Source organism: Anolis carolinensis, chromosome 1 (assembly GCF_035594765.1).
Source record: "Anolis carolinensis isolate JA03-04 chromosome 1, rAnoCar3.1.pri, whole genome shotgun sequence".
In the NCBI taxonomy this organism is placed as follows: domain Eukaryota; kingdom Metazoa; phylum Chordata; class Lepidosauria; order Squamata; family Dactyloidae; genus Anolis; species Anolis carolinensis.
This window is the reverse complement of record NC_085841.1, coordinates 64,000,234-64,024,580: the sequence shown is the minus strand read 5'-3', so window position 1 is coordinate 64,024,580 and position 24,347 is coordinate 64,000,234. Positions and strand designations below refer to the sequence as shown.

Below are 24,347 nucleotides of genomic sequence, written 5' to 3'. Positions count from 1 at the left end.
AGACTACATTTCCCAGAAAGCGACGCGCGCCTTCGCTCTCTGAGGGCGGTGGGAGCGCGGGCCCCAACGAGGAAAAGGGCATGACAGTGCGCAGGCGCATGGGGAACATGGCACCTGCCGCCGGCACCGAGCGCCGGCCTTGGGTGCTCTTGTGGGTCGTGGCGGCAACGGCGGGCCGGGCGGCGCTGGCCCTGACGGAGCGGTACCCGCCGCTCTCTCTGCTCAGGTCCGAGCCGCCGGCCAAGCTCCTGGCCGCCGAGTGGGAAGGGAGGAGGCGCGCTGGGGAAGGAGGAGGAGGAGGATGCGGTGAGTGAGTCAGGGAAGGAGGGAAAGTGCATCTGGCCCAGACATGGGCCGACTTGGGCCCTCCAGGTATTTTGGACTTCAGCTCCCACCATTCCCAACAGTCTCAGGTCCCTTTGGTTCCCCCCTCAGCCGCTTAAGTGGCTGAGGGGGAAAAGGAAGGGGCCTGAGACTGTTAGGAATGGTGGGAGTTGAAGTCCAAAACACCTGGAGGGCCCAAGTTGGCCCATGCCTGATATAGCCCATAAAAAGATTACATTGTTTTAGGCGTCTGCATTTAAATTCTACCTAATTACTTCCATCCAAACAAAGGATTTCTCTTTGACCATCAAAATATTTCCATTTCAGACTCTTCTTTTTTACACTTCCATGAGTCAGACTGTGATCTACATGGATCTCTGTCCTGTGAATCCCTTCTTTCTCTCAACACTGAAAAACTTTTGGTATGTTTACCTCTCACGGTACAGAGAAAGCAACAGTGAAGTATACCTAGGGTAGTCGCTAGACTTGTGCATTTCGGCTGAACCTCAATCTGTTTCAGCAGGCTAAATTTTGGGATGCCCCCAGATCCGTTTTTGTGTGCCTCCCGAAAATGGGCAGGTAGCCAAATAGCCTTTTTTTTAATCTGCAGCCGAAAAATGCGGCTTGATCCAGCCCATTTTTAGGACTGTCAAGATGGAAATGACCATACTTGGAGGACACATCTACCACTGTTGGCCCACCAAGTTTCATAACATTTGGATCATCCCCTGAATTTTAGGAATTTCTTTTCTTTTTAGAGCACGGAGAGAAATATAAACAGAGAGAACTGTTTGCAAAGAAATGAAATTATATGTAGGTAGGTAACTAGGTAGTTTTCTGAGAATTAAGCTTGTTGGTTTGTTTGCTGGGATTATTATTAATCATAATTGTTAATTTTATAAGGCATTTCTGAAGGAGAGGATGGTAGGAGAAAAATAAGCTAAAGCAATGGTTCTCAACCTGTGAGTCCCCAGATGTTTTGGCCTTCAACTCCCAGAAATCCTAGCAGCTGGTAAACTAGCTTGGATTTCTGGGGGTTGTAGGCCAAAAACATCTGGGGACCCCAGGTTGAGAACCACTGAGCTAAAGGGTGACTCAAGGCTCTCAGAGACACCCAGATATTTTTAAATAAAAGTACACCAAGAGCAAAGAGATGGTCTTTCTTTCTCCCAAATCCCCAAATGCGTGGGCGCACCCCAACCGCCCGTCCCTCACTTTCCCAGTTCCAAGTCCCACTAAATAAAAATAATCAAGAAAATAAAGGAAAATTGAAAAGATTCAATGTTAGAGAAAGGCCAAGCCAAGCCAAAAAATAAATCTGGGAGCAAGCGGCAAGGCAATCGGACTGAAGCAACTCTCTAGAGCCAGGACGCATCTGAGAGCAATGGGGATGCTCACCCCCTGAAACTGACAAAGCTTGCGTAAGACATGTCATGGCATTCTTCTATTCTGATTAGCCCAACAGGCAAGGCTCACAGGGAACCCCCATGCAAGTGCCGCATAGGAGAGGAGCCATGACTGGCTGCCACGTGGCCGGTTTCGGCCAAAAAAAAACATGGTGGCTGAGCCTTTACTGTTATGGCCAGCCAAACAAGCTGGATTAGGCAAAGGGAATTTACCAAACCAAATCCGTGCACAAGCTTAGTAGTAGCTATTTTGCTATTTTTCTTAGCAAATTAATTTTATTGGAGATAACAGAATTTGGTGTTAACGTTCAAGGCCAACCTCAAATATTTTGCTCCCTGAATCAGAGCAGCAGATGGTATTCTCCACTCTCTTGTAGTATCCAAGGATAATCTGTTTTGGCACCTGAAGCAAGTAAGTCCACTGGTGCCCCTGCCTGTTAGGAATAGAAAAATTATACTACTAATAATTTTCTGTCTTTCAAAGATACCGCAAAGCGTATTGGCTGAAGCAGATGTTTCACTGCCTAATGATATGGCTGCTCTACTGATTCTTAAATGATAGATCATCAGCACTATGGAAACCTAAACTTATTTGATTACTCCAACTATTTGAAGAGCATATACGTGAACAGAATTCAGCACCCTGAGTGTCACTGAAACTGTACAAATTTGTTTTCTACAAATACGTGTGACTTCACAAATATTATGGAATCCAGATCAAACTTTATCTTGTCTAGTGCTAAATTTTGACAAGTCATGAACGTTGGACAAAATCCAATGAAAGTTAATTTTGCAGACATGTTGGTTTCAGTTATGGAGTCAAACCCGTGCTTAAGCTCTTTTGCATTAAAATTGATACACCTGGAGTAGTTAGATGAGTTTGCTCTTTTGATTTTTATTTTGGTAATGTTATAATATTTATATTATGAATTTTTTTCCAGAGTCAAGCAAAATCACTTGCAGAACAAAAAAGATTTCCATTTGCTACTGATAATGACAGTACAAATGAAGAATTGGGTAAGTTGAGTAGTGATTATTGATCAGGAATGGGCAATATGTGATCTGCATTTCTCCACCCCACTTTTATTTTTTCATATATATTTTATGATAAACTTGCCCTAGAGAAGCTGGAAAAAGAGTCGTTGTAGTAAAACTTGACTAGTTAGGAAACTAGGTCTTGAAATTTAATTGTCAGAGCTATGGTATCCCTATTTAGTTTTGTAAAATAACATTTAACTGTTTTTATATAGGTGATAAAACTGAAATTCATGGAAGCTTGTTTTAATAACTTGTAGCACTATTTTGGCAGCTATCGCCTATGTGTTAATTGGCAGTGGCCTTTATGATGAAGCAATACAGCAGTTCTCAACAATGCTCCAGGTAATCTTTCACTCCTTTGAACCATTGTAATTGTATATTTCCATGACTGAACATCCCAAAACAGGACACCTGCCTTTCCAGGAAAGAATGACAGAAGTGGAAATCTTCTCAGTTTATATTTAGTGCCTTAAGCACAGGAAATAAAGTATCTGGGCATAATTCTGTTAGATACATCTCCATGCAGAGGTTTTCTTGGGCATGCAGATCATAGAATCATAAAGTTGGAAGAGACCACAAGAGCCATCCAGTCCAACCCTCTGCCATTCAGTAAAAGCACAAAGCACCCCCGACAGATGGCCATCCAGCCTTGGCTTTAAAATCTCTAGAGAAGACAACTCCACTATGTTCCAAGCCAGCGTATTACACTGTTGAACATCTCGTACCATCAGGAAGTTCTTCCTAGAGTTCAGTGGAATCTGTTTTCCTGCAGTTTGAATTGCTCTGTGTCCTTGTCTCCAGAGCAGTTGAAAGTAAGCTTTCCCCCTCCTCAATGTGACATTCCTTCAAATATTTAAACATGGCTGTTATGTCCCCCTCTCAGCCTTCTTTTTTCTCCAAGCTAAGCCTACCCAGCTCCCCCAGCCTTTCTAATAGGGCTTGGTTTCCAGATCTTTGATAGGTTTGGTCACCCTTCCCTGGATAATTTTAGCTTGTCAATATCTTCCTTAAATTGAGGTGTCCAGAACTTGACACAATATCATTTTATAGGTATTCCCTTCTGTAGCCTCCTTTTCTGGGAAAAAAAACCCATGATGTTGCCCTGCATAACCACCCTGTGCTTCTAAGTAAGTAGACAGGATCGGAGAAATGTTTGGCTACATCTCCGTAACCAGAAATGACATGACGAGGTCCAATAGGGTCCTCCATGAACCTCAATGTTGCTGTGTTCATTTTGCATCTGGTTATAGGATGTATCCAGTTGTTTCTATGAGCGTGCCTGCTTATATTTTCTTTATAGACAATTAAATACCTTTTCAGAGGTTTTTAAAGAACATGTGATCTCATCCATGTGATGGATTCAGGAATTTGAAAAAGCATTTTCCGATAGAATGTCTGTCTCACATGGCCTAGTTTGTTCTGAATTCACTCACCAAAGAGAAATCAAACACTTACTGTTCTTCCAAAACCGAAACCTATTTTCATGGGAATTGACTCAGGATACATATACTTTTTAAATGTATACATACAGAAGCTTTGGATAGCATGGGGAAGGGTTAACACCCCTGTGATGTTTGTTTTGCTGCCTGTGTCCCTGTTCAGAAGATTTCAACTCACTTTCTGTCCCTGTGATAACTGGATTTTGAAGAATTTGGCTTGTTGTTGGTGATAAAGCTTCAATGGAGACACCTTTCCCCCATGAGAACTCTTTCAGGAGTGAATTTCCCTTCTGAAAACTAGATTTCCTCTCACTTCCTACTGTCTCACCTTCATTCTTCACTGAGTCATTTGTAATTTGGGTGTTTGTAACTTGGGGACTGCCTGTACATACATACTTGTGCGTCAGCTGCACTTGTACCTTGGGAAATCAGACTTGGCTATGGTGGTCAATACTCTTGTTGCATCCTGAATAGATTACTGCAACACGCTCTACGAGGTTGCCTTTGAAGACTGTTCAGAAGCTCTAAATGGTCCAACGGACGACAGCCAGATTGCTCACTGGAGCGACATAAAGGGAACATACAACTCCCCTGTTACGTCAGCTCTACTGGCTGCTAGTCTGCTACCGAACACAATTCAGAGTACTGGCTGTAGCCTATAAAGCCCTAAACAGTTCCGGCCCAGCTTATCTGTCTGTATATATGAATCAATGAACCATCGCAGAGATTAAGATCGTCTGGGGAGGCCTTGCACTCTGTCCTGCCTCCTTCACAGGCACGATTGATGGGGAAGAAAGACAGGGCTTTCTCAGTGGTCGCTCCTCAGCTGTGGAACTCCCTTCCCAGTGACATTAGATCAGTCCCCCACCCCCCCCCCCCCCCTCTGCTGACCTTCAGAAAAAGAGTAAAAACATGGGATCAAGCCTTCGGAGAAGAATCACAGTGCAATAGATTGAATTGGAATTATGTGCAGTGATTGCCAGATGGCCTGGATTATGATTGTGGATAACATGCTTTTAAACAGTGATTGTAATGTTTTAAAATGTTTTAACATATATTATTTTTGATCTTAATTTTAATTTAAATGTTTGTTTTAATTGTATATTGTTTTAAGACATTGAATTGTTGCCTATCTGTAAGCTGCCTTGAGTCCCCTTTGGGGTTGAGAAAGGCAGGATATAAATATAGTAAGTGAATAAATAAATACATTTTAAAGACATGAGGTTTGAGCCTACAGCATAACAAAGAAGTAGTCTGAAATAAACAGTCAGCATCAGGTAGGCAATAGGCTGTGGTTAATAAGGATAAGGAATTGGAAAATATAGTGCAAACAATTAAGGGATGCATGCGTGCACACATATCCTAGAGCAGTTTCCCCTATAAACAATGTCTGTGTCAAATTGTTGAACAAATTGCTCTTTGTATTTGTGCAGGCATACTAAGTGTAGATCATCCAAGCACACATAAATAGTTTATGTAAATTTGGACTCAGAATCATGGCTTTTTAAGATTTAACATTTGTTATTAAAACAGAACCTTCTAAGATAACTTTTATTTTTCTCCGAATAGGAACAACCAGAGCTTGTTAGTGCAATTTATGGACGAGGGATAGCATATGGAAGGAAAGGGCTGCATGTGAGTATCATATTTGTATCATACTACAATTAACATATAATATTTGAATAGTCAGAACTCAAGAGCACCAATAGGTTTAAGATATGTTCAGACTAACTGAAACACTTAGCTGTGAACTTTGGCAATACATATTTGTGCCTGAGACTGGTATATAAACCACTGCTATTACATTTTGATATACTGTAATGTAAAATCTATGTCATATGTCCACATATTTGAAAATGTGTTTTGAGCTGTATATGAAGAATCAAAAGTTCATTGTAGTTAGCAGACATAAATATAATGGTAAAAGCAACTGGTTTTATTCACTTGGAACTGTTCTATTTAAATTGTAGCCCTACTCTGATTAAGCATGTGCTGTTGATTATATAAATTATTTTCTATTTTTAAGGATATAAAAAATGCAGAGCTTGCATTGTTTGAGCTAAGCAGAGTAATTAGTCTGGCTCCAGATCACCCTGAAGTGTTTGAACAGCGAGCAGAGGTAACTTTTTCCCCTTTTAGATGGCCTGCTGTTAACTAATTTAGTTATCTGTTTTTGTTTGCTAGTAGCTAGTTTGCTTTTTTCTTGAAAGTACTTATTTTTAAAACAGGGGCGGGCAAATAGTGGCTCAATTGCCACATGTGGCTACTGACTTTTTCACCTTTATGGCCCCCATTATACTATAATTGGATTTTTTTTTTCTTTTTGCTTGAAAACCATGCCAAGTTGCCCCAAACACAGCAGTTTGTTATTACTATCCCAAACACCCCCAACATCAATCCCCTTTTAAAACCCTGTCCAAACTGATTACCAGATATAATGTGTTACCACTTCTTGCTCACTTGTACACATTTACAAGTTCTGGGGAACTAAATGTAGTTTGAAGCTAAATTTTGATTAATGTTGGATATGCAGTTCTTAATGCATTAAGGAAAAATTTGTTTGTTTTCAGTATGCAAAAGGTTAAGTCACATTTAATTAAAATGTTTTGTGAAGGAACTAAACAGCATAATTAAATTTGTGCTTGTAGTTACCAGTCTTCAAAGGGAATTCAGATGTTTTGGGCTGTTATAATGACATGTGCTTATTAGAAGAAACACAAGGAGACTTTAAATAAATTCCATTTCAAAACCTCCCAACATATCTTTTTTCTTCAGTCACAAAATGTCTGAGAGCATTAATTGGTGTTGGTGTGTTTTTTTAAAGATTAAAGAGGTATAATTAATTCCTGAATATTAATGTACAGCAGCTTCTTTACAGAGTGATGCATTTATTAAATTATTTGGGGTTTCAATTCAAATTTAAAGATTTGTACATAAATCTTGCATATTATCTTGAATGGTCTAGAAAAAGGAAACGTTGCTTTCATGTTCTTGTTAGGCTAAAGTATTATCTTAAATGCACAGATATTGTCCCCTCTGGGTCGGATTGTTGAAGCACTGGCTGACCTCAGTAAAGCTATTCAGCTAAAGCCATCAGCACGACTTTACCGGCATAGAGGTACTCTTTACTTCATATCTGAGGTTAGTTTTCGATTAGACACATCTAGTCATAGAGTTTGGGGAGGTTTCAAAGAAAAGGAAGAATGAAACATCAAGATCAGTAATTCCCAAACTGTGATGCTCCAGATTTTTGGGACTTCACCTCCCAGAATCTCTGATAATTGTCTAAAGTGGCTGAGTTTTCTAGGAGTCAAAGTACAACACTTGGGGATCACTGGTTTAGATGTATTGGGAAAAGGTTTATCCAGAGTCTTGGGTGGAGCATTTGTGAAAGCCAGTTTTCATACTGTTTTTAAATCTTTCTATTGAGATACTGTATTTTTTTCTGTGCATCTCCTTTCTTCCTTTGACTGGTGCCAAATTTTTTCTTGATTCATTCTCAATGGTCCAAATGAAACCTGCCATAATTCTGTTGAGAGTTAATATATATGTCCCTTTAAATAGGATTGTTTGGGAGTTTTTTTACAGGAAGGATGTGCAATTTTTTTACGGTAATGTTAACAGATTTACAAAAATATCCATATTTTATTTGTTGTTAGAGCATTTATGCTACACTTTTCTATTACAAAGTTTAAGGTAGCTTACAATCAATGTTTTTGTGTAAATAAAGGGTGAATGCAGTATTTCCCTATCATATTAGCTTTGAGGAATAGCTGATACCTACTGTTTCAACCAGCTTTTAGCAGAGGTGCTTTAGACTAATTGGCCCATTTTATAGGCAACAACTTTTTTCATCACATATAAGAATAGATTGAACACATTGCCTCCTACAAAGTGGCCCTATGCATACTCAGGCATAAACCCTATAGAATTGAATGTGTACTAGTTTGCAGTTTAAGTCTGAAATTAGCATGTAATTAGATTGTTCTAGGTGCTACTAATTTTATGAATTTTTGTGGAAGACACAGTATTATTTGTGTACAAAGGATTTATCTTGTCTTTATGAGTCAGATGCAGCACTTTTGTATGATAAAAGTTGTTTTTTTGTGAAATAGGACTATGCAACAGCTCAGGAAGATTTCCAGAACTCACTTGAATTGAACAGAAACCAGCCTATAGCCATGCTCTACAAAGGTCTAACATTTTTTCACAGAGGGCTTCTAAAGGTAATTATTTTTGAATGGTTGTGGAATTCCCATGTTTATACAATGCCTAATGCTGGATTAGTAGAGTCTGTTTCATGAAACTATTTTGCTTTGCCAGACCGGTGTCTTTCCAGTGACTCAGAATTATTTTCATTAGTGATATGAAGGACTGAATTTGAGACCTTGCTTTTTTGTATAGAAAGCATATGCTATATTCTTGAACCATGTCCCCTGATAAATGTTTGCACTGGCTTGATTGTTGTGTGCCTTCAAGTTGCTTCTGACTTACAGGAACAATAAGGCAAAATTATCACAGAGTTTTCTAGGCAAGATTTGTTCAGAGGTGGCTTGCTATTGCCTTCTCTGAGGCTGAGACAGTGTAACTTACCTAATGTCACCTTTTTCATGTCTGGTGCCCAGTGCTTGGCTAACCAAGCTATGGTGCAGGTTTTCCTGACTCTTCTTAAATCCCACAATAAGTATTTGATCGCAATAGAACTAACAATAATTACCAATTGTGCTTAAAACAGGAGGCTATTGAGTCATTCAAAGAAGCCCTGAAGCAGAAAGCAGATTTTGTAGATGCATATAAAAGTTTGGGGCAGGCTTATCGGTAAGTAACTTCAAAATCCTTTAATTTCAATACGAATTTTGCAAAGTCAATCTACAAATTGAAACATACAGAATGTGGTCTTCAACCACATTGCATTACACTGACCAGATTCTCAGTTTGTGTTTAAAACCTTTATATCATGAATTTGCAGCTTGCTTTTATTTATATTATTTATTTACGTCTCTTTTATCCTGCCTTTCTCAACCCCGGAGGGGACTCAAGGCGGCTTCACAACATAGGCAATGTGTTTAAAAACATAGTACGATAAAAATAAATGGCACCAATAAAACAATTAAAGCATTTGAATCCATACAACAAGTAGTTTAATGCAGAATTATGGTTTAATATTATTGTATTGTAGAAATATTCCCTTTGTCACATGATAGGTCCGCCCATTATGAACATCTTGAGTGTTTTAAATTGATAGTGCATCCAGAGTAAGCCCCAATGAGCTAAGTAGATCTCATTTAATATACGATACATGATTCCAGTTGAAATAACTGATAACATATTGATGGGTTTATATAATAATGAATTTTAGTACCTATGTAAGTTGTTGCTTTTTGCTGTTCATTTGACACTTGTGTTTGATGTTAGAGAGCTCGGTAACTTCGAAGCTGCTACAGAAAACTTCCAGAAGGCATTGATGCTAAATCAGAACCATGTGCAAACCATACAGCTTGGGGGAATGATGCTTTATCATCATGGAAGCCCAGATGAAGCTCTGAAGAATTTTAAGGTGAGCACTGGTGCATTTGGGGTACACTGCAGCCTTTATATTGTATTGATTAATATTTATTTACAAATTGTTTTTGTATTGAGTCTCCTTCGGGAGAGATAAAGCGGGATATAAATAAATATAACAAGCGAACTTGTGTGAAGTATGGTGAGTGTGGATACATACATTCAGACTTTTATACATTATTATGTTTTATATTTCATTAAGTACATGCTGAAAGTCTTTCACACAGTATCCGATATTATAAAACATAGTCTTACATGTTGCAAATTAGCACTATTCAGCGTGATGCCTTGTAAACCTGTCTTTGTGAACCAATGTTGCTGTGTGTAAAAAAAATTCCAATAAGCTGTGCAAAATGTAGTGAAATCTCCATGTGTCTTGAAGATTGAATTCTTTTTGGATATCCTTCAGCGATTGAAACATTTTCTAAATGAGACTTGAGACCTCTGTTTGTTAAATAGATCAACACAGTTCTGTTGAATAAGCATGGAATGCAAGATTGTTCAATGAAAGTCTTTGGTATTTTTAGAAAAAAATTCTCCAGGAAGTGTGTAATTTTTTATGATTCACTGCCATGCTGTGGTGAACTCCACACTGCGTTAGATGATTTTAAGCAGGGTTTCTTGTCTCCCTGTCCTAGAATTTCTCAGCCAGTAAGAGCAGCTTTCAAACTCTGGTTTCAGAGGGGAATTAGACCAATTCATGATGGAACAGGCTTATTGATTTTAACATAACTTAATAGAGTTCCTGTGTCCAGAGGCAGTCCTAGAATGAGCTGTTACTGTCCTGCCCGTCTATGGGGCCTTCCAAGACACCAGCCTCCCCAAAGCTAGAAACAGCATACTATTCTTCTTTTTATGTTTATTTATGCCCTGCTTTTTCTGTCCACAAAGGAGACTCAAAATGGTAAATGGATCCCTGATTGAAACTCAGGATTGTTTTTATGCTATTGGGATGAAAATTGTCAGAGCAAGTCTATCTTTCGTTTGTAGAAGGCATAATCCTGAATTATTTGTAAAAGATTAGCTTTTGCTTGCTAGGTTGACAGAAATTTGTTTGAAATAGATTTCAGGGAAACAGATAAATTTCTCTTACTTTGAAATGTGTATGAATAAGGTTGTCTGTTTTTTTTAAAAAAAATCTGAAATTTTAAACAAGTATTACAGGAGTGGGAATAATGTAGCCTTATTGTTAGTATAGTCAGTGGTGAGAAATGATGGGAGCAGTGGTTTGGCTACATTTGGAGGACCACATTATTGCATCCTTAAGACATTCAATCTCTTTTGTTATCTCCCTTCCCCATATTTTCTAGAGATGTCTGCAACTTGAGCCATATAATGAAGTGTGTCAGTATATGAAAGGCCTCAGCCATGTTGCCATGGGGCAGTTTTATGAAGGAATCAAAGCTCAGACTAAGGCTATGCTAAATGACCCTTTGCCTGGTCAGAAAGCTAGTACAGAATACCTAAAAGTAAAATACCTCCGGGGTAAGTTGCAGCTAACTAAATATTCCTTGTCTTATGTTCAGTTCTGTATACAGTTTACCATCACGATTGCAAACATCTTTTTTTTTAAAAAAAACTTATGCTTTCTGCTTTTGCCTCTGTTGTTCTATGTATTCTGTATTATCTCAAAGAAGTATAAGCCAAAAGATAACTTGAGATTTTTTAAACAAACATGGACAGCTGTTTGTTTCGGCTTGTAAATCATGTTTAGTTTTTTTTAATGCAAACAATTCATTTTATTTATATAATTAGCATATTTTCTGTGTGTTTGTTTTTAAGAATAAATATATATAGCAATGTATGAATTCTGCTTATATTGATAAAATTATTTTAGGGGTAAAGATAATGAGCCGTCACTACTCAATTTTTGTTGCTGTATAGTGCATTTCCCCTGCATATAGACTTCTGCCTGTTGTTTTAGGCTTGATGTATTTTTTCCTTAATAAAAATTGAATTTATGCAATTGTCCATATATACCCTGATAGGTCTGATATATTTTGACAATGGGAAAAGTGTGTTTTAGGAAAGGATGATATTGCTATGGTCTTGGGAAAAGGAAAACTCAATGGCTGCAGTGGTGCAAGTAGGATCAAATATTGAGGCAAATGATTGGAATGTACTCAGGAAGTCATAAATTTGTTTGTTGTGTAATCCTTTGTGTAACTGTAAGACATTTGCTGGGTAGGAATAGCTAGAAGTGACACAAATGGTGAAATATATGGTTACTGGTTAGTTATACTTACGATCTTCTGTAATCATATAATGTTTTGTCGAGGATCTTGAGTGTTGGTGTACAAAAAAAACCACTTATTTTTGCTTCCTTCACAGAGTATTCTCGCTATTTGCATGCACACCTTGATACCCCACTTACGGAATACAATATAGATATGGATCTTCCTGGAAAGTTTAAGGATCACTGGGCAAAAAATCTTCCATTTCTTATAGAAGATTATGAAGAACAGCCAGGACTACAACCCCATATAAAGTGAGTAAAATACAAGTACTTGAATCTTCTGTGATGGAAATGTTTAAAAACATAGTCTTGAAACCATCTGTTTTGGCTATCCATGTAAGCAGATTCATATTTTTCTGTCTAAAAGTTTGGAAAAAGTATTTCAAATATACATCTATCCTGACTATTGAATGCAACTGTGGTTGGCTTTTCTTTGTGATACATTAGAGCAGGGGTCCCCAAACTAAGGCCCGGGGGCCGGATGCGGCCCTCCGAGGTCATTTACCTGGCCCCCGCCCTCGGTTTTATAATATAATATATTGTATATACATATAATATTGATAATAATATTATAATGTAATACAACACTAATAGTATCACCATATAATAATATTAATTATATATTCTATATTACATATAAAATTACTAATAATATTACAGTATAGTGGTATAGTTCAATATAGTAATATATAATGCTAATATTGTGCTATGCTAATAATATAATATATTGTATGTATATATAATTTGTAAGCCACTCTGAGTCCCCTTTGGGGTGAGAAGGGTGTGATACAAATGTAGTAAATTAATGCAGTAAATAAATAAATAATAAATAAATACATTTTAGACTTAGGCTCGCCCAAAGTCTGAAATGACTTGAAGGCACACAACAACAACAACAACGACAACAACAATCCTAATTAACTTGACTACCTCATTGGCCAGAAGCAGGAGCACACTTCCCATTGAAATCCTGATAAATGTATGTTGGTTAAAATTGTTTTTATTTTTAAATATTGCATTGTTCTTTCATTGTTCTTGTTGTTGTTGTTTTTGCACTACAAATAAGACATGTGCAGTGTGCATCAGAATTTGTATTTTTTTTTTTCAAATGCTAATCCGGCCCCTCAACAGTCTGAAGGATTGTGGACTGGCCCTCGGCTTAAAAAGTTTGAGGACCCCTGCATTAGAGTTTTATGGTATATTTAGTGGGCAAGTCACACTACCTTAGCCTCAGAGGAAGGCAAAAGCAAAACTCCCTCTAAACACATCCTGCCAAGAAAACCCCATGATAGATTTGCCAAAGACAGAAACGATTCAAAGACCTAAAACAACAACAAATTCCCTTATTATTTAACATCAGAGTTTTGTTCATGTTTTTAAGGGATGTGGTACTTCAGAAATTTGAAAATTATAAACCTGAAATGCAAGAGATGATATGTATAGCTGATCACCTGGGGTCACTAACACAATATGAGATGCCTGGATTTCTTCCAAACAAGAGAATACATAGAGGTATGCTGGGAAAAGTTTATCTGAATAATGAGAAAAAATGTACTCTGACTAAAAATTGATATTTAAGTAAAGCTGCAGGACATGTAGTCCTTAATTACTTAAGCAAAAATCCTAATGTTTACAAACTTCATGAAACAGCAACCACCCTGATAACATTATAATAATAATAATAATAATAATAATAATAATAATAATAATAATAATAATAATGTTATCATCCATTGCATTTTAAATATAGATTGCAGCCCTTGCACACTTCATTGGAGAAAGTATTCTGGGGAATTTAGAGTAAGATATCTTAGGGGGTAATCCAGTGTGTTTTAAACATGAAGTATAAATGTGAATAGTCTTTGGTGGTAACTTGCTGTGTTTGTTTAGCAATGGGTCTGGCTGTGCTAGAAGTAATGCAAGCTCTACAGCGAACGTGGGTGAACTCGAAAGTACGGATGAATGGGAAAACCAGGCTGATGCAGTGGAGAGACATGTTTGACATTGCTGTGAAATGGAGAAGGTAATAAAGAAGGAAATTTGTTGAACTGGTACTCTGTGAATTTTGTTAATTATCAGTACTGAGAGGGATAAACTGGATTACGTATTTCAGTATTAAAAGGCCTCAACTGTTGCCTAATTAAAGCACAGCCATCATAGATTGGGAATATAGAGCCTTGTGTTTCCTCTGTATTTATTTTATTGCATTTCACAAAAGACATTATAGAGTTAATAAAGAACATAGTTAAGAGAACTGAGCAAATTCTCTGTTAGGAAAGTTTACTACACGTGGAACATTTTAGCTTAGGGAAAATGGGATAAGTAAAGATGGATATAACGGAACTTTAGAAAACCACGGCACATGGAGAACGGATAAAGAGAAATATTTCACTCTTTGTTATGAATACTAGAATCCTGAGTCACGCAATACAGCTGAATGATGGGAGAGGAATAGGCTTAGAACCAAGAAAAATCTTCCTTTGCATTGCTTATTGAAAGGGAAATTCCACAGAACATGGCAATAGCCATGAGTTTATAGATCTTTTAAAAATTATTAGATAAGTTCCTGGAAAATAAGGCCACCGTTGGGTATTGAACATGCTCACCATATGCTATGTTTCTGAGAACATACACAGGAAAACCATTTTTGTCCTATTTGTGGACTTTCTATGAGCTTGTGGTGTGAATTAGATTAGATAATTCTTTGGCCTGCTTCAGCAGGGCTGCTCTTATGTTCTTGCTCTTACATTTCTCTTAATTAGTACTTTTGCAGTCCAGCCTGTGAAAGCACATACTCCCAAATATCTTTGTCCTTTTGATTTCCCATGAAATTTCACTTGGAATCCTAGAAGTTTGTCTGCTTGAGTTGAAAAGAATTGAATATGTTTCAATCAACCTTCTCCTTGCAAATGTGCATTTATTACAATTAATAGTGTCTCTTTTACAGGATAGCTGACCCTGATCAGCCAGTATTATGGTTAGACCAAATGCCAGCTCAAAGTCGTAACAGAGGCTTTAATAATCACATCAATCTAATCAGGTATGGCTCTGTAGTAACATTTGTTTTCATCAGAGGTTACATCAGAATTGTATATTTTGAAATTACAACATTTGTGTCAAAATATTTATTTTATTTATTTAATCCATTTATACCTCGTTCTTCTCATCCCCCCCCCCCCCCCCCAAGGAGGGGTGGGGCGGGACTCAGAGCGGCCTCACAACCGGCAACTATTAGATGCCAAACACAACAATTATAAATCAATTACAGTAAAAAAAAATAGTTAAAACATCAATTACAAAACATCAATTTAAAAATTACACAAGTTCATAATATCTGTTTATGAGGGGGTTTTTTTAAATCTTGGCCTGTAACATTTTCTTCTGGCATTGAATAATATGTGCATTGCATATTGTAAACAAATTATAGCCTTCTTTGTCAGGGAGAATAGAATCATAGAGCTGGAAGAGACCACAAGGGCCATCCCATCCAAGTCCCTGCTATACAGGAACATAGTCAAACCACACACCCCTTCCCAATAGAAAATCTGGAGGTAAAGTAAAGGTAAAGGTTTCCCCTTGACATTAAGTCTAGTCGTATCTGATTCTGTGGGGGTGGTGCTCATCTCCAATTCTAAACCAAAGAGCCAGCGTTGTCCGTAGACACCTCCTAGGTTATGTGGCCGGCATGACTGCATGGAGCACTATTACCTTCCTGCCAAGGTGGTACCTATTGATCTACTCACACTTGCATGTTTTCGAACTGCTAAGTTGGCAGAAGCTGGGGCTAGCAGCAAGAGCTCACTCTGTTCCCCAGATTCAAACCACCGACCTTTTGGCCAGCAAGTTCAGCAGCTCAGTGGTTTAACCTGCTGCACCACCGGGGGCTCTATCTTAATGCTAATGTCAAATAATAAACCTCAAAATAGTGTTCAGATTGTGGAGGCTTAGCACAGACTTTCAAGTTGATTAGTTATAGTGAACATAGTTGCCATTATCAGTGTTCCTCACAATCAGCAATTACAAGTGCAAGGCACTGTGTCCACAAGTACAGGCCTCATTCATATGTGATGATGCTAAATTCAAAGTAAATATGTGCATTGAACTATAGTTGGAATGCCCTGCAATACACAGGAAATCTGGATGAAGCAGATGTGTGTTGAAATATCTTCCCTTGAGCAAAGTGTGTCCTTTGCTTTAGAAGTGTGAAAATGTTATCACAGTATTCACTATCCCATTTTAAAACGTTCATCTTCACAGGGGGCAAGTGATTAACATGAGATACATTGAATATTTTGAAAAGATGCTTCATTTTGTCAAAGAAAGAATCCTTGTTTATCACAGGTAAAAAACTATTTCTTGAATTGCTCATATGGAATGTTTAAATATTTATATGCCATCCCAAGAACTGTCAGCTAATGTTACAAATTGTGTCTATAACTTTATAATCTAAATAAGGTGAAGGCAAGTCTGTCTAAATACCCAGAGGTTAAGTTGCAACATCCTCACTACACGAAAAGAAAAAAGCTAAAATCATATTAGTTGTTAGCTAGGAATCTCACAGGTCTTTCAAGTGGCGAAACTTAATATTATCTTCAGCTCTAAATGTTCTTGTACAGGTGATTACAGTAGAGTCTCACTTATCCAAGCCTCGCTTATCCAAGCCTCTGGATAATCCAAGCCATTTTTGTAGTCAATGTTTTCAATATATCATGATATTTTGGTGATAAATTCGTAAATACAGTAATTACAACATAACATTACTGCGTATTGAACTACTTTTTCTATCAAATTTGTTGTATAACATGAAGTTTTGGTGCTTAATTTGTAAAATCATAACCTAATTTGATGTTTAATAGGCTTTTTCTTAATCCCTCCTTATTATCCAAGATATTCGCTTATCCAAGCTTCTGCCGGCCCGTTTAGCTTGGATAAGTGAGACTCTACTGTACTTAGATAAACTTTAAAGCCTAATGCCACGAGATCTAGAAAAGAATAAGCAGACAATGTATCTGTTACAAAATAGATGTAGCAAGAATTATGTCTGCTACCTTCAGCACTCTTGATATTTGATACAGCTCTACAAAGAGAGACTTGTCACAGTAAACATTATGTGTGAATCAGAATAATCTGCAGTCAGATTTTAGCTACAATTTTTGTATAAACCAATTAAAAACCTTGTTGGAAGATAATAAGTTGTTTGTTCCTCTTTGTCAATCAGAAAATTCAAGGTATGGTTTGCTGAAAACAAAAGTGGTTGTATCTTTTCAGAAATGCACCAGAGTTGAAGGGAGGTTAGAGGGCATGAGCCTAAGGACAAAGGTCATATAAAGTGGTCAGTATAGAACTAAGATTCAGTTTTGCAGACATTAAATAAATAATATAGCTTATGTAGGCAAAAGAATATATGTTATGGGCCATCTTGTTAAAATGCTTAATTTAAAAATAGCAACTGTTGTATGTTTTTAATGTAAAATTACGACCAAGTTATGGTATTGTATGATATTTTAACTTGTTTTAGTGCAAATAGCCACAAAGAACTGTTGGAAGTTCGAGAAGCACTGGAACAAGTTCATAAAGTGGAAGATCTTCTCCCCATCATGAAGGTAATATTCCATGCCTTATTTTGGCTCCAAATCATGTTTAGTAGCATCAGAAGCAAGATTGTGAAAGCATAATGGTGAAGAAATTAGAGATGAGAAGCAATCCATAAGATTTTACCAGGCATTAATCCCCTTTATAAAAGCCTTTTCTAGCATCACAACAAAGGGTTATGTTTGGACGTTACAGCAGTTTACAAGACAGAGGAAAAAGAAAATACATATTCTGCTGCTCCCATTTCCTGTGTAATGTTTAAAGTGAGAAGTGTCTGGTTTAATTCCAGAGCATTTTGAAGGTAGCAGATTGGAGAGTAGGAACTTTCACATCTCACTGGAGTGTGTTTTGCCACTCAGGGCCTCTGGTGTTATATAATTGGGGTGGGCAAAGTACAGTCCTTCCATTTCTAGGGGTAGATTTCTCTCACTTCCTGTTGTCTCATCCCCATTCTTAACTACGAGTCATTTGTAAGTTGGATGTTTGTAACTCGGAGACTTCCTGTATCTATCTATCTGTCTATCTCCTTCCCTCATATGTATGCATAGTGTGTGTATACAGACCACTGACTGGAAAAAACATGGCATGGCCTAATTATAAATATTATGGAAGACTTTTCTATGTCGGCAACTCTAGAAATTTGATCTAAGGCTGCATTCAGCCCTACAACCACAAGGTGCTGATCCCTTTTTTAGAGTGATTCTATCTAAACGTAGCAGATTCTCTGTTCTTTTGAAGTACTAAAGGTATTAGGTAAGTGAAATAATCCCAGCAGTGAAAAGAAAAATATGCCCATATAATATTACCATAATCAGATCTCACTAGAATAAAATAAACTGCATGGTTTCTAGAATGTTGTCATTTCAACTGTATAAGGAATGTTGAAACAGTTTTAAATATACTTATAATATATGTTAAAGGTCAATATTGTTGTCCATTTGTTGGTGATTTGAAAGCAGCTTAACAGCAAAACAAGAGATGGATTCACTGTCAACACCAAAGTCCCAAGCCTCAAAGATCCAGGAAAAGAATATGACGGATTTACTATTACCATAACAGGAGATAAGTATGTTGAGCTTTCATTCTGTCATTTAACTGTAGGCAAAAAAGAGATTATACATCTATGTCTTTTTAAAGATATATGTGACTGTGAAAGTAACCAACTTTATTTACTATTAATAGTTCTGTTAAAGATGTTTTGAATATTATTTCTAAATTTTGGTGTTTTGGTTCGAAAGGGAAATAATTAGTTATGCTGAATTCATTGCAGATTGTAGTGGCAATTGTTGGGATCATTTACTCTAGTTGCTTGTATGTTTTGCATAACTTATATGCTTACTATCTTTTCAGGATTGGGAACATTTTGTTTTCAGTTGAAACACAGACAACAGAAGAAAGAACACAACAATATCATGTAGAAATAGATGCTCTTTACAAAGATTTAACTGCAAAAGGGAAAATACTTGTGTCATCTACAGAACCTGGAGCAGAGGTTTGTGTATTTATTATTTTAAAGAAGAAATGTGCAATCAGTTCCAGAAAATCAAGAGAACTTTAGGCTCTGTTTTCCCCTAAAATCTAGTCCCTATTCAGCTTGTCAAACTGTTTGAAATGAGAAAGTCAAGGACTTTTAATAATATTGAATTATAAAAGAAAAAAATGTTTTCAAAACATTACTGGCATGTAGAAACTAAGCAACTTTTTGGTTTCTGCTCATAACTTGCATATGTATAAAATACATTAATTAAGATTTTAAAAACAAACTTCTATTTGTGGTAACTCTGGATCCAGCTTATTTTAAAAAAGCGTCTTTTCTTTCTAGGAATGTGTGTAGCAGTCTAAAACCTAGCTAAACGTAAATATAATATTGGAAGTATATGTTCCAAATCTCCCTCAAAAATTGATGGCAGCTTCAACAGACAATAGAGAACTTATAGAACCTCTGTTCTTCATGACAAGAAATATTTGCATCATGACAAGATATAGCATATAAGTTAGATAAGTTAGATAGTCCTAAAAAGCTAGATGGAAAAGGTCTGTATGGTTTATCTTGATGCTAATAGCACCTTTATGCTTTTTCTTGCCACAATGCAACTACTTCATTTTTAATGAAGAAAATTAAGAGGTATCAGAATGTTGTTTGATAAAAATCATTGAAACGTTTACATGAATTCCACCCATCAGACCTCATAAGATAGATGTGTGCAGTTTGTATGAGTGTTTCCTTTTTTAGATGTTACATCTGTACTTTTATTCTATGTAGGAATCTGATGCTGTGTGCAGTCTAATCCTCTCACTTGCATACTACTTCTATAACTTAATGCCTCTGTCCAGGGGATCGAGGTTAGTATCTTTCTTCATAGATAATGCCGTGGCTGCTTACATTCTGCACATAGTTATCTGTAACTATGAGCCATCTTATCTTCCCTTTCTTCTCATTTCGTAACATTCAGCTTAAAAACTGCTTGTCCTATTTATTGTGGTTTTAATCTTTCATGAGAAAACAGTTGAATGACAGAATATTGTTTTGTGTCTGAGATGGTAAAACTTTGTCTTGGTCTGCATTTTTTTTTACATCAGGAACGTTTTCCAGCCCAAATGGGCATAGCAAAAGCCAAGTGTGGGCAAGAAATAGATGGAATAATTAATGAAATGTACAAGGAAAAATCCTGTATGGGTTGAATAACAGGTATTCTGCCCAAGATGCCAGAGCTTATTTAGTTCCCAATTGTTCCAGGAGAAAGATTCTATTACTGGGGAAAAAAGAGATGTGTTGTTTTTTGTTCTTCCTGCTATGGATTTCTTAGGAGTAAAAGCATGCCCTTTTTTGTAACTGCACTGAATAGATAGTAGGGTGAGCTAGCAATGCCAAAACAGGTTGCCCTATTTCTGCACCTTCAACATACTACGTTTCCATATTTGGCACAGAAATGGGCAGTGGGGGTGGGGTGGGGGGAGTAGTGATAATTTTTTCCATTGGCAAATCCTTTCACTTTTGTGTTTGAATCTATAAATGTATGTTGATGCTTCAAAACATCACAGGATGCATTGTGTTGATTCTGGTTTTGTTCTTCTTGTTTTCTAGTGTAGTGGCTTATTCAGTCATTATGGGGGCACTGATGGCAAGTGGAAAAGAAGTATCTGGAAAAATTCCCAAAGGAAAGGTACGATCTGCATAAAATACATAGAAATGTAGGTAAGAGCAGCTTCTGGCATTAGATAACATCCAAGTTATTAAGTCTCACATAATGCTTCTCAAAGTATAACACGAGACTGATTAACATGGAAGTAAAGCAAAGTTCCTGTAAGTTGCTTGGGAGTATTAATAATTTCCCCAAATAGGCATGTTTTTCTCTGAAACAAATTGGAAATCCCCAGAAAAATAGCTAAATGAGTCTACAGACCTATATGCATTTACATATAATTAAGTCCCCCTGAACACACTGAGATGTACTTGCAAGTAAATATACATAAGATTGCATTGTGACCGTCCCCCTGTCAAGTATTTAATGGTATAGCCTATCATGCTATAAGTGGGAATGCATTGGTAATATTTAATCTTTTGCTAGAAATGATGTAGTGTTTGAACATGCCCTCACTGTAAATAAGCACAGAAAGCTTGTGTAAGAACAGTATGACACTGTTTTGTGTTTACTATCAGTTGACATGTCCAGATTTAAAGCAAATGGTGTCAGCACCTTGAAACAGAAATTAGTTACTTGTAATTGCTTAAAATTAAAATGCATTTTCTTCCACAATTATATTAGAAGATTTGACTCTGCATTATTATCCTGCAATTTGTTAAAGTACCACCCAGAGTGAGACAGACAGACAGTACATGTGAACCTCACTGCTTTTTCAACTCACATCATGATATATCTTTGATAGTGCTATATGTGTCAGTATGCTTAGGTAACTCAGGGAGTTACATTTTAAAATAGGGGTTTAAAGTAACCATCTATGTGTTCTAGCTGGTTGATTTTGAAGCCATGATTGCACCTGGTTCAGAGGCCTTCAGTAAAGTCGCAAAAGATTGGCTGAATCTAAAAAGGTAAAAAAAAATCCTGTTATTGATTATGCTTATACCATTGTGTGTCCTAGAAAAGAGCTTACATCTTTCAATGGGAAACTGGAGTTGTTCTTTCCATATCTCCTTTTGTAGCAGTTATCCATTGGCACAAACTAGATGTTTAACCATTGCAACACATTGCAGTTATCCTTTTTCACTCTATAGTCTACTTGTGAGAATGTTAAAACAATAGCAGTGTTTTTTCAACACCATTCAATACTGTACTAAAATGTTACATTTTTGCAAGTTGCTCTGTACTAAGAATGGAAGGTGCCAGCACAGGTTGGGTATCCCTTATCCAAAAAACAGAAGTGTTTCAGATTCTCCCCCCCCCCCCCCCCCAACTTCTCTCAAAACACTCCCATGGTGATGCTTTCGGCTCTCTGACAGGCTCTTAAGCATCTCAACTGTTTTCGTGAAGGCTCATCAGGTTTTGCTTGCACAGGCTGATGGCCTGACCACCTAAAAGGGAATATACTGGCCTCTTCTCGGAAGCTAAGCAGTCACACTCCCTCAGTCCCAGAGCACTGTGCAGGCACACCCCTTTTAAAATAGAAATCGTCATGAAATGGCTTTCTTACTCATCTGGGATGGACATCCCTGCTATGACCTTTAGAGCTGTGCTTTTGCCTCATAGCTAAGTAGCTTTGGACCCAGTCTGGACTTCAGTGGAAAGGCCAGCAGTTAACCCTTTCTATCTGTATAATTGCCCTCTAAAAGGCTCTTCCTGCTGACATCAGTGTCTAGGCCTCCTGAGAAGGCCTGTCTTAGAGTGTATCCATGGCAACGCTCTACTGCCCTCTTGCGGTTAGTTCCAAACCCTGCAGACTCATTCATTGGCAATATAGATCGTTTTAAATGTGTGTGGGGAAAAAAAAGGTTGGGTTTCTGAACTTCCAACCCTGCCAGTATTTTAAGCTGGGCAATGAAGATTATGTGTGCCAGATTTGATCCAGATCCATCAAGCCATGTAGGAGCCTTTGTAGTTCACACATACATACATACATAACTTTTATCTATAGACTTATATATCTGGGTGTCAGAGCGGACGCTATACACACACACACACACTCTCACCCTGCTTTCATCCCTTTTTTTCTCTTTCCCTTCCCCATACCTTTCCCTCTTTCCTTTCTCTGCCTTCCTTCCTTCCTTGCCTCCCTCCTTTTTCTTTAATCTCCCATTCTCTTCCTACTCCTTTCCTTTCTCATTCATTCATTCATTCTTTCTTTCTTTCCTTCCTGTTCCCTTCTCCAGTTCTAGGAGGGCCTAGCTCCTGATGTCTCCATGGCAACATGACTCTCTTTATGGCTCTTTCCTTCCTTCCCTCCTTTTTCTTTCTTCCCCTGCCTCCTTTCCCTTCTTTTTCTCTTTTTTTTCTCTTGTCTTGCTCCTCTTCCCTCGTACATGCCACATTTCTTTCCCAATAACATCACAAAGGCCACTTCACCTAGCCACAGCCTTTGTGGTACAAACAGATGGCTAGAGGGGGGGAAAGACATACTTTGACCCTTAGATAAATTTATAGATAGGTAGATGTCAGAAATATAAAAAAGTAACTAGGTATTTTTAATTACAAAAATGTGAGTCAAGCACTGAAAGGGTTAAATAAGCTAGTGTTGCCCTGAGGAGATTGAGTTGCCAAAGCCTGTTAGAGTTAGTGGGCCAAAGCTAGTGAGGAGTGTTAGAATGCCTCAGTGTTAGTAGGCCTCACTGTGAGAGAAAGCCTGGTGTGAGAAGCTTTGGTGAGAGAAGCTCCAGTGTGAAGGTTCCTGTGTGTAAAGCTAATGTGTGAAGCTTCTGTGTAAGTTTGAAGTGAGAGAATGCTCTGTGAGGGTGAAGCTGTTTATCTGCATGAGAAAGAAGCCCAACGTGGAAGCAAAGAAGGAAGTATAAAGAACCTTGTTATGGAAACCTTGTTTTCGTAAATAGTGCAACCATATTATTTTTCTATAAAGAAAAGCCTCCAAAGGAAGCAATAACATTGGTCTGTGTGTTTTTGTTCTTTTTATCACTTTTGGCTACTGGTGCTGGGTCATGCTGCTGCTAATAAGTTACTCTGCTATACTTTATGGGGAGGGTCTTTTGTCAATAAGCCCACTTGCCCAACGGATGAGACCCAAATTTCATATCAACCTTTTGCACATAGCCTGAAAGTCCTTTTTAAAAATAGTTTTGCCCATGAAACATTTATATGCAGGTGTGGAATTTTCCACTTCAGTGTTACGCTTTGGGACTCTGGGGCATTTTGGGTTAGGAATGCTCACCCTTTATTAAAATAATACCTCCTAAGCCAGGCAGGTTCTGAAAATAAAACCATTTTGTGGCCAAATATTTTAGTGATTTTGAAGCAATGATAAAGAATTTTCCCTCCGTTTTTCAAGGGGATTTTTCTAGATCTTCGGGATCTTCTTGTCTCTAACCCAGCATTTATCCTGAATATGAATACTGATATATCAAACGTTCTTGGAGTGCATAACAAACATGCAAAATGTTGATCTATACTATTTGTATTTTTCCTTTTAAGCATTTCACTTTCCTACAAGAGTCTTCCACTGGTATCAGAATCCTTTCCAACGTTACGAACCATGATTGAAGTGCTAAGTACAGATTCATCTCATTGCCTGAAAAGGCTTTAGTTGCTATGTGACTTCTTACAATAAAGATCAGTGATACCTTAA

At 37.5% G+C, this 24,347-nt stretch overlaps 1 protein-coding gene across 3 annotated transcripts; it reads left to right on the top strand.

Annotated features, from left to right (window-relative positions):
• The first annotated feature begins 74 nt into the window (after positions 1-74).
• Positions 75-24,347, top strand: ttc13 (tetratricopeptide repeat domain 13). 3 transcript variants are annotated; one of them, XM_062975769.1, is made up of 23 exons: positions 75-306; positions 652-746; positions 2,672-2,747; positions 3,040-3,110; positions 5,777-5,842; positions 6,234-6,326; positions 7,232-7,348; positions 8,323-8,433; positions 8,943-9,025; positions 9,623-9,764; positions 11,080-11,254; positions 12,101-12,257; positions 13,387-13,517; positions 13,896-14,028; positions 14,953-15,045; positions 16,263-16,346; positions 17,524-17,608; positions 18,557-18,663; positions 18,948-19,089; positions 19,861-19,940; positions 20,683-20,761; positions 21,569-21,648; positions 24,194-24,347. In XM_062975769.1, the coding sequence occupies exons 1-23, from the start codon at positions 81-83 to the stop codon at positions 24,303-24,305; spliced, it is 2,538 nt and encodes an 845-aa protein (XP_062831839.1). In that variant the 5' UTR covers positions 75-80; the 3' UTR covers positions 24,306-24,347. The 3 variants fall into 3 exon arrangements, with proteins under 3 accessions (XP_062831839.1, XP_062831831.1, XP_062831842.1); XM_062975761.1 differs by having other exon boundaries at positions 18,554-18,663; XM_062975772.1 differs by lacking the exon at positions 652-746 and having other exon boundaries at positions 77-306; positions 18,554-18,663.

Coding starts and splice junctions, on each gene's coding strand:
- ttc13 (XM_062975761.1), top strand. CDS start 81: ATGACAGTGCGCAGGCGCATGGGGAACATGGCACCTGCCGCCGGCACC. Junction 19,941..20,682: donor CCTCTGTCCAGGGGATCGAG/GTTAGTATCTTT, acceptor CTTGTTTTCTAG/TGTAGTGGCTTATTCAGTCA. Junction 21,649..24,193: donor GATTGGCTGAATCTAAAAAG/GTAAAAAAAAAT, acceptor TTTCCTTTTAAG/CATTTCACTTTCCTACAAGA.